At 43.8% G+C, this 10,624-nt stretch overlaps 1 protein-coding gene across 2 annotated transcripts in view; it reads left to right on the top strand.

The window, feature by feature from the left end:
• LOC116850797 overlaps positions 1-10,624 on the top strand; it is a 275,521-nt gene that overhangs the window by 174,306 nt on the left and 90,591 nt on the right. The window contains exon 3 of one of the 2 annotated variants that reach the window (XM_032829458.1): positions 311-355. The exons of the other annotated variant lie outside the window; for it this stretch is intronic. Coding sequence (XP_032685349.1) covers positions 311-355 — 45 coding nt within the window. The remainder of the gene's footprint in view (positions 1-310; positions 356-10,624) is intronic. 2 annotated transcript variants of the gene reach the window in all.

Below are 10,624 nucleotides of genomic sequence, written 5' to 3'. Positions count from 1 at the left end.
TTGTCCATATATCAGCAAATTTTTTTTCTGTGTATAGAAAATCCTTTTTTTCCACGCAAATTTACTTAAATCAAAATTCTTTTCATTTAAACCGACTACTGTTGGCCCGGTTTAAGCAAACAACATTCGGTTTAAATGAAGAGAGTTTTGATTTAAATGAATATGTTAATGGTACTCACCTAATAAATATTTGTTAATTTTAAAATATTTTTTTCTCAGTGTAGAGGTGTCTATTCTTTGCATGCATTATACAAAAGGTACGCATAATTCGCGCCCGATTCTAATTTACGGCATTGTCTCTGTTTTCCAGGTGAGTAGGCGATCCAAAGAACATGCGTCACAAGAAAAGGGAAGGGTGAGTCAATTTGAGTTGCTAGAGTTGCTAGAAGTCGTAGAGTCGTATTGTTGCGCGATAACCACCGGGGGTTCGCGGTGAACACGCGAGAACGCGTTAGCGCGTATGAGAACCGCTATCCCCCGGGCGTACGTTCATACACACAGTACTCTCTCCGAGTCGTGTGGCTCGACGGCTTCCACCCACGTGGCGAAATGTCGATACGACAAGTCCGTTTGATTAGCATGCACGTCGCGTTACATCGAACAGGAAGGGCCGTTTAATAACACGATGGAGGACAGGCCTGCATCCGCCACGCACCGGGCCGTCCGGATGCTCGTACGACGGATATTTTTGCGATAGACTCTCCGCGCTCGTGCGACGGGTAGGACGACCACGTCGTCGACACGTTGTTAGCGCGAAAATTGAATATGCACGAGAAGAAACCCACTGTCGATGCTAATGTATACAGGGTGTCCCGCGTAAGACGGACCAAAAGAAAAATATAAGTAGAACACATAAAAGTGAACAAAAATTGGTCATTTTTCAAACAACCACGTAAAATTTCGAGATATTAATTAAAATAGTTGGACAAATTAGAACGCGCAATGCGACAGGCGGGACATACGGCTCGCAGCGGTCGGCGAAGAAAATGGAAGAACGCACACGTATACGGACGCACATACGAAGCTACTCATTTTAGTATGCCAAACGGTCCACCTCTCTACGAGCCGTATGTCCCGCCTGCCGTGTCGCCGCGCTCTGATATGCTCAACTATTTTAATTAATATCTCGAAATTTTATGGGGTTGTTTGAAAAATGGCCTATATAATTTTTGTTCACTTTAATGTGTTCTACTTATATTTTTCTTTTGGTCCGTCTTACGCGGGACACCCTGTATACGCACGTATAACCCGAGCCCGTAAATCTCGTTTTGTTATCGGGGCATGCAGGAAAACAAGAACATTCATAATGGGAAGATATTTTTATTTTTGACATCTAAATCTTCAAATGACATTATATAGCATTAAATAAAAACAAGTTACTTGCATCAATACATTGTACATACATGATTCAACGCGAAGAAAAATGTATTCTTATTATCCAAATATAATTTTCGCGAATGGAAAACACGTAATATTGAATTACGAACATGATATTCTTACACATGCCGGAAAAAGATATCATTATCAAAATAATATTACATTTCTCATGAGACTATTATAATATTCAACTAAAATGAGAACGTTGATTGAAATTCAAGACTTTAAAATTTTTTTAACAAAATTATATGTAGTGCTATAAAATTTATTGCGAAAGAATTTCTTAAAAAGAAAATTTAGTTCCAGGAATGTAATTTAGATCTAGCGCAATATAATCTAAAATAGTTTAAATTACATTCTTGGATCTAAAATTTTTCTCTTATGGAAATTCTTTCGTAATAAATATAATCGTTTGACAGCATTATATGAGCTGTGTTTGGTACTTAAAGCCCTTGTTTTATCGTGCTTGTTGTTTTTTCTTTATCAAAGTTTTTTTTCCTAATTTTCTTTTTCATAAAATTTTATATATCGTTGCTTGTAAACGAAACAATGACTGCCTCTTATTTTAAAATTAACATGTCAAGTAAGGATATTGTCCAAATAAGAATGCCCTTTCTTCTGTCCCATCCGGCGATGGGCGTCGCAGAGAAATCGTCCGTGCCACACTGTGTCCATCCATGTGCGACTTTTTATCTGGGAAGAAGTTTTCGTCAGTCGTGATGTCTTACGGCGTGGGGAAATTAGAGATCGCGCCGTCTTGGAAGTTAACTTCGGGCCGAACGACGCTTTTCAGATTACCGTACTCTAGTATCTAGTATCGGTACTCTAATATCCGATAAAATAATCAGCCGGGATTTTACTCCTCCCGTCCCCACATTGTTTCCGTTACTCGTTGATTACTTTCTTAAACGTCGAGAGCAAGACCGCGCTGGCGTTTCTTCTCGTTGTCGGTAAGCTAGGCGAGGCCACGCTCCTTCTAGTAATCTGATTCCTATTCGCGATACCGTGCGGCAGCAGTGCGAAAAATACTCGCGGAATCCTCTCTCGCGCGGTGCAAAAAGGAAAATTGATCAACGCGATTCGCCGCGCGAGTCGTGTATCCTCTCGTGGCGAGATCGTCCGAATGAAACATATACAGGAGGTATTATGCGGCGAGTGGAAAAAGTGCTGCGCGTTGTTAGCGCAAACACGCTGGAAACGGGGCCAGGTATGCTCGGGGAACGCGATCTCCGCGGCGACGGCATTAAAATTTATCAAGCGAAAGTGCAAAAACGGTGTCCTTAGGGCGCGCGTCGGTACGGTCACGCCTCGCGAAAGCCACGTTGCAGTCGTCATCATCGTCGTCGTCGGCGTTGCGGAGCCTTCATCAATTATATAAGCAAGTAGGTCAGAAAAGTCCACGGTCAATTTCGCCCGGCGAACTTGCCGCGCGCGCGGCCGTGATCGCCGGGGAATGCGCGGCTTTAACGCCGCACTTAGGATTCCGCGAGCGAGTAAACATCGGACGCTAATTGAGTTGATTTCACCGAGTCCTCCGGAGGAAACCGGTCGATCGGATGCGGTGTCTGTCCGCGAGATTTCCGCGAAAGTGTCCATCCAGGCGCGAATGCAAATCCCCGTGTGCATGCATGCGGCACACGAGTTGACTTCGAGACCGGACTTTCCAAGTACGGAAAAATTCAGCATGACTGCGCATCGCCTGGGCCACGGCGAGTGCCTCGGAAAACGTTGCAAGGTCGCGATCGACGAGTCTGCAGAGCGCAGCAGATTCGAGCGACCGTGCTCGAGACACAACTTCGCGCCAATCAAAAAAAATGTTCGATACTTAATGCGCGGGATAAATAAATATCAATTCTAGCCAAGAAAAAGTCATTTTTCTTGGCTAGAATTCCTCGGTAAACTTCACTCACAGTCTTACACTAGTAGAGAAACATAGTAAAATTGGAAAGAATTTACGTAAAAGAATCTATAATATATTCTCTCTATAATCAATGACATTTGAAGTTCAGCATGAACATTGATGAGCGATAACCACGGTCGTCTCATTAAAGATGTCGAAGGCGTCTCGTCAGAGGCCGTTGGTGAGTCGCTTAATATCCACTTCCTTAACTTTCTCCGTCTCTAATTGTCGCGACCGTTGGACAAGGCTACGAGCAAATTTCTTCGATTACGCGCGTTCACACGTGGTGGTCAGAGTGTCTTGATTTCATTTACACTTGACTTTGAGAGACTTTGGCGTAACACTTTCGCGATCGAGCGAATAACGTCGTTCGGTATAACGAGAAAGAAACAAATGGAGAAACGATTTAGTAGCGCGGTGAATGACAGAGTCATGAGAAATACGAATTGTGGCGTCGTCAAATCGCGCGATGACCGTCGCGTCGCCCTGACCCAACTTTCCAACTTGTGAGAGGCGACACGGTTGTTAAAACGCGCTTTCCTCGTTACCGCGCGTACCATCGAGTTAATCGCGCACTCTCGGACATATTCGGATAATGAGACGTGTCGACAGAAGGAGCCAGGGTGAGAGAGGAGAGGGAGGAGGGGATGTAGCGCGCGCGCGTGGACACTCGCTATCGTCGTTCCTTGTGGCGTTATCTTAACATCGTTAATTAACGAGGGCTAATGGCGCCGTGACCTGTGCCGTCGCGCGCACACCTGGAATAGACTAGAAACGGGTCGTTGTACCGGGAATAATTTCGCGACTGTTGGTCCCGCGGATGTAAATTAATTAGCCAGAGCTCCTCCTCGACTCCCCTTACCTCGATCGGGCCGAGGTCGCTTAAGCCGGCAAGTATATTCGTCGTCCTATCGTGCAGCTCGCGAGATACTAACTATCTAACGACACACACACACACGCACAGAGAGAGAGAGAGAGAGAGAGAGAGAGAGAGAGAGAAAGAGAGAGGTAAACGATCGATTAAAAACGAGATATTCCGAGAGACACAGAGAGAATGTATTTCGACGGGATTTGCGGACGCAAATATGTTCGTGGTTTCGTATCGGTCTGTTGCCACTTTAATTGATTGTTTCGATTGACATTTGAGGGGACCTTGTACTATCGAAAATCCTTGTTCAGAATATGTGGATATAGGTGTCCGATTGCTTGTGTACAGAAAGTAAAACGTAAAACGTTAAATTCGTTAAACTTATTTTAGAAAAGAATCCTATATCATTTTGTAAATTACTACAGAATAATTGTCGAGATATTAATGAACAGAAATCATTAGTCAATCGATGTACGCGATATTGTGGGACGAACTCTGTAGATAGTCTGAGCAGACATGTCTTCGACTTATTTTCCTGACTTTTTAGTAACGGTAGATATACGTGATGCGATTATTGAGACTTTTGATGAGAGAGAATCAGTCAGTCGATGATATCGAAGTCATTCCTTCGCATCCAGACTTGACTCCAGGCGACTGGAAAAACTGTTGTTCGCCGGCGTTCCTGGATTTCGATTCGTTCCTGGATCCTGCGATTTTCCCTCACGTTCGCGCTTCGTCCGTCCGACCGAAGTCGCGCTCATCAACGATTTAACGAGCGCGGCGCGTTTTACAGCTATGCCGCATCCGGAATAGCAAACGCGCGCACGCGCTCGCCCGCCCGCTCGTATAAATCCTCCAGTTAGCCGCAAATTCGCGTTGATTGGACGTACGTCTGATGGGATTATGCAGCCTTGACGTTTAATGGAATTTACAAGTTCAAACCAACGACGCGGAGACAGACCGTGCGTGCGACGACTGTCGTTGTCGTCGTCGTCTTCGTCCACGGGTGCACCAGCAGCGGGCCTCCACGTCATCGCTTGTTTATTATCGCGTTGCTGTGCTAGGGCTTCCCGGGCGTGTTGGTCACGTGCGCGATTATTTCCGTGAGGGCAGCCAAGGTCAACAACAGCGACGACGACGACGACGAGGAGTCGTGTTTTCTCTCTTTCTCGCGAGTTCCGCCGATTTTCCCCGGATCTTCGCACGAGACACGCACGCTGCGGGTTGCTGCGCAGCGCGGTCGCTCGGACAAGGCGAAAGGGCCGTTTAAAAGCGCCGATTTACTCCGCGAGCCGGCACGCTCATCGCGCGTGCGATAAACCCTCGACACGCGGGGTTAACGGCTTAAGAGAGGCGGCCGTTGATAACAAGGCCGTCGGAATGTATCGGCGATGAATCACCGGCTTTTTCGCACGTGATAGGACGAAGTCCACGAATCGTTGCATTCGCGCTCCCCAACGCGCGCGCGCGCGATAACGCGACGGCCGCGAGAACGCGCGTGGGCGAGCGTCGATTCGCGGGCCTAACGAGCGTGGGCGAGCGCGCGGATGTAAAATTAATCGTTCGCGAATGAAAGCTCCGCGGCTCGCATCTGGTTACAATCGCGTCGCGAAGCCGAGTTTCGCCCGTGCCCCCGGCTTACGGGTTGCGAAACGGTTTGGACACAATGAAGTCTGGCGGCTCGCCAGACTGTCAACATTGAAAATCATTATTAACGGGCTTCCCCAGTCATTGTGTCGTTAATTGTTATTAGTATTATTATTTCTTTTTTAATTCCTAATTATATTATTGTTATTATAGTTATTAATTATATTGGTTAATTATATTATTTTCGCGTAAGTCAAACTGTCAACATTGGGAATCATTATTAACGGGCTTCCCCAGTCATTGTGTCATTAATTGTTATTAGTATTATTATTACTTCTTATTTAATTCCTAATTATATTATTGTTATTATAGTTATTAATTATATTGGTTAATTATATTATTTTCGCGTAAGTCAAATTGTCAACATTGGAAATCATTATTAACGGACTTTTCCAGTCATTATTACTAATTATCATCATTGTTATTAGTATTATCACATTATTTAGTTCCTAATCATATTGTTGTTATTATAGTTACTAATCATATTTATTAATTATATTATTTTTGCATCCGTTTGACTCTCAATTGACAGTGTAGTGAGTTCCCAACCTTCATTGTGTTCCGCATAGAAAATTTCTTGGGATCTAATTGAGGTCCAGCCCGATCTCCCAAAATAATTGTAGGTTCTAGCTAGAAGTGTAACGTTCCAAACATTCAATTCCAAGTAGTGCTGCTCGTGGAATATAACACTCGCGAGTATTACCCGGTCGACGAGATAGTAAATAGTCGCTAGTAGAGTTCCTCTAGTCAGAATTAGGACAAAGCATGATGACTTTTGATTGGTCTGCACCCTGTTTCAAAACTTTTTGGCCTCTTTTTAATTTGCTCCACTCTTAGCCGCACTTTTTCCACGCGGGGTCTAAGTTGTTTTGTAACTCACTGTACATTTTCAACGATCAATGTTCGTTTCCCGTCTCGCGCACTTACACGGCGCTCGAACGTCGCGCTTTAACCCCTGCGACGAGATACCGCACGCTGCGCAACGGACATTAAAATAAAGCACATCCAACCGATAATAGAATAAATAAATAAGGAGATAATTTCTCTCCCGTGCGAGATGACGCGCGCGCGCGCGAATTTCATCGTGAGACTAATGAACACTCATTTTACCCCGAGAGCCGCGTTTTAATCGAATTTACGCGGAGTCGTTAAAACGCTGATGCTCGAAGTCGGTACGCCGATGAGAGGAGGTGCAGGAGTGGAGGGGAGCGTGAGAGAACCCCTGGGAATCGACGCGATACGCCGTTGTCGACTGTGCAAACAGAATAATCGCAATAATCGTGCGCGATATCGGGCCAGGGAGTGCTCGAGAGGTGGAAGACGACGCGGTCCGGGCGATTCTCCTCTGGTGGTCCCGCGGCGCGCATCGTTTTGAGAACCTCCGCGAACCTCTCGAGTGGGTGCTAAACATGTTTGCCCGGTGCAGCGACGCGCACACTTGCGCACGGTAATACGCGGGAGTCCGCAGGTTACCCCCTTCGCGGCGATGACGACGACGAGGTCGTCACACTTTCGCGCGCGTTTTTACCCTGAGAGCGCGCGACGATGAGCGCCTTTTCCGACGGCGAGACCTTCGACTAACTTTTTCCGCGCGAATAGCCGCTGCCTCTCTCATTCTCTTTCTCTGGCGAGGAACGTAAGGACGCGCACACTCATCGCGAGGCCATAATGATAACGGCGCGAAAACGTGCGGCCATTTGATACATCCGCCGCGCGATAACGCGTCACGTGGATTTTTTCACCGAGCAGGAGATATCTATCGATCTATTGGATATTTCCTGACTGATTTACTCCTTCCGAGAATCAATTCGCGGGACGATCATTCATGCATGTAATGAAGTTCATATGGCAAAGTATTATAAAATTTTGAACCGAAAAATAGATTGATATTGACTATCTTTTCATTTTAAATGTGTGCTATTTATTCTTCAGGAACTATGCAGAATGTACTATTAAAAAATTTTCTATACTTCTAGCGAAATTTACTTATATGGCTGTTCCTTGTTCGAAACGTCGTTTTACCGATAAAAGTACCTCTTTCTCCCTAAATGTACTGAGAGAAAATAGTGCTTGATCTAACTAGAATTATAGTTATTTTTAACTAACCATATGTTGGTTGTTCTAACACAAAAATGATAGTAGTAATATACACTTTTTCAAATTGAGGTTATAAACATAACATTATAATAGAATTTAATAAGAAAAATAGTTTTCTTTACCATAATTTATAGTAATTATTTCTCTATGTGATTGCGGTTACAAATACCAGACGTTTTTCTTCCAGTATGTGACTGAGAATTACTCAGAAGACTTATAAGCCATATTCGAAAGCTCATAAGTTAGAGTGAATTTCGCTAAAAGTTTGTCATGTTTCTAGTGAAATTTACGATGTTTCTTAGCGAGATAAACTTTGCAGTTTTTGCACTAATCGAAACTCTCTAAATTTTATGAAGTGAAATTTCACTCAGAAAGTAGAACGATCACCAAGCACTCTAATTTGAGTGATTTTTAGAATAACAGAGTGAGTTCTCCATTTGCGAGTGAATATTTTCACTCGAAATTAAAATCAATCTGATGTACATTACACCGTCACATGAATACATTAACTCTAATCTACCAAAATATTCGCTAATATAAAGTCAGAATCCACTCTAAACTTTCGAGTGAAACATTCATTCGTGCAATTTCGAGTATCATTATTTTCGCTTTCGCTTCCGCTTCAAGAGAAAATACTTTTCACTCGCTTTAAATGAGATTCCACTTCAAGAAATTTAGAGAGGACTATTAGTAGTCCCAGAGGCTAATAGTAGAGAAGAATAGTAAAACTGAAAAAGATTTATATAAAAAAAGAAAAGCAATTTTCCCGTGTATTCGCGATCGTACACAGAGAGAACGATTTGATTGAATCAAATAAAGGCTTCTTTGGAATAGTCCAAACGAATTTTTTGATTGATTGAACAAAATATTGTTTGAAGCAACAAAAATATTTATTTGCGGCTCAGTTCCAAAGAAGTATTTTTGTTGTGTCAACCAAATAATTTGTTTGGACTATTCCAAAGAAACATTTATTTGATTCAATAAATCGTTCTCTCTGTGTAAATGCATCGGGACCAAGAATCGTTGTCGCGCACGTGAGGGAGAATCGTGCGGCGCGTATTTGTTCGCCGCTTCCGACAAAATTAGGATTTCAAGGATAAAGCGCGTCACTGAGCGGCTATTTTTACCGCGCGCGCGATTAACGTGGATGCGAATTCGCCGCGGTGCATCGAGACGAGCCGCGAGCTTTGTTGCGGTCGGCTGCTACGTGCTGCAACATGAGAGAGAGAGAGAGAGAGAGAGACTACGATGTCTCTTTGATCCACCCTTTATGACCAGCAGGGTGTTAAATCCTTTCCGGGCGCGGTCGGTGTTTATAACGTACGAGGCGTTTTGCGTCAAGTGATTGCACCGACGGCTGGCACCTGGTTGTAGTCGGGCATTGTCGTCGCCCTCGATTCATTCATGAAAGCGCGCTTCCTGCGGCACCCACGCCCCTCTCACACCTCGTCGGCGACGACGACGACGACGACGTTATTTTCATTCATTCACGTCGCGCGTCTTACGCACGTCCCAGAGATTCCCTGCGAAACAGGTGAGTCAGACGCGGCGCCTGAATGTTACGTGAGCGCGAGTAAGCAGTCGATCGTCGATCATCGTCGAGATCGCGCGGAGTCGGTGTCGGTCGCTCCTCGCCTCAGGTGCGAGGTATCGTCCTGTTGCGCGATTTTATCGGGCGCGCGCGCCAGCGAGCGACGGCGAGCGGGAAACGATGTTCCTCGAGTTGCAGAACCGCGCCGAGAACTGGCTGGGAGTAGGGAAGATACGGGACAAATGCTTCCAGGCGAGTATCATAGGATCTAGGTCGTTTGAAGTGAACGCGAGTTCGCCCCAGTGTTCCCTCCTCGACTCCAAATTTATTCCATGGTCCTGATCAGATTGATGCTAATTAGTTTATCTCGCTTCTAGGTAGGGTGATGTTATCGGGTCCTAATTATTAGAAATCTCTTCTCTCAAAGCAATCAAAATGACAGGTTTTTAAAAAGGTTGATATGATGATGTAAAGGACGAAATATTTATTCGTTCTTCTTGGTTTTATTCAACAGCAATTAAATATGTAAAATGGACCGTTGAATATGAATACTTTTTGTAAGAAATTATAAATCCGTCATGCTTTAGTAGTTGCAGTGTTAATACACAAAGAAAAATACATAAACATTTATTTGTGGGATACATAACTGTTTTTTAATATTTTACTTCTTTTTAAATTTATATTTTATCTTGAATATATAACGCGTTCGTAAATTGATATCAATCGTACAGAACAATACATATCAGAACAATGATATCAATCGTAAGATTTTCGTCACACCTTTTAATTAACTTCTCTCTTCTATGTTATTATCATTATTTTCTCTCTCTCTCTCTCTCTCTGTATATTCTATGTTAACGAAACGTCTAATGAAATATTATTATTTTAACATCATCAAGTTTATTCACAGAAATAAACTTTATATCCCACAAATTAATTTTCAGGTACTTCTTCTCAGTATAAAGTCTTCTGATTGCCACTTTATGTTATATGACTTTCTCTCTTTCTCTTCCCTTCGCCTCTTCTTCTCTCTAGACTCAATAATATCATCTTACACAAACTAGATAACTGATTGAGATCAACCTGATCGGAACTATGGGATACATTTCTAGTCGCCTCACCGCACGTCTCTCTCTCTCTCTCTCTCTCTCTCTCTCTCTCTCTCTCTCTCTCTCTCTCTCTCTCTCTCTCTCTCTCTCTCTCT

The sequence above is a fragment of the Odontomachus brunneus genome, unplaced genomic scaffold (assembly GCF_010583005.1).
Source record: "Odontomachus brunneus isolate Ranch 3 - 2012 unplaced genomic scaffold, Obru_v1 Obru_scaffold_156, whole genome shotgun sequence".
Lineage (NCBI taxonomy): Eukaryota > Metazoa > Arthropoda > Insecta > Hymenoptera > Formicidae > Odontomachus > Odontomachus brunneus.
The sequence above is the reverse complement of the archived record's forward strand: the minus strand, read 5'-3'. Positions and strand labels throughout refer to the sequence as shown.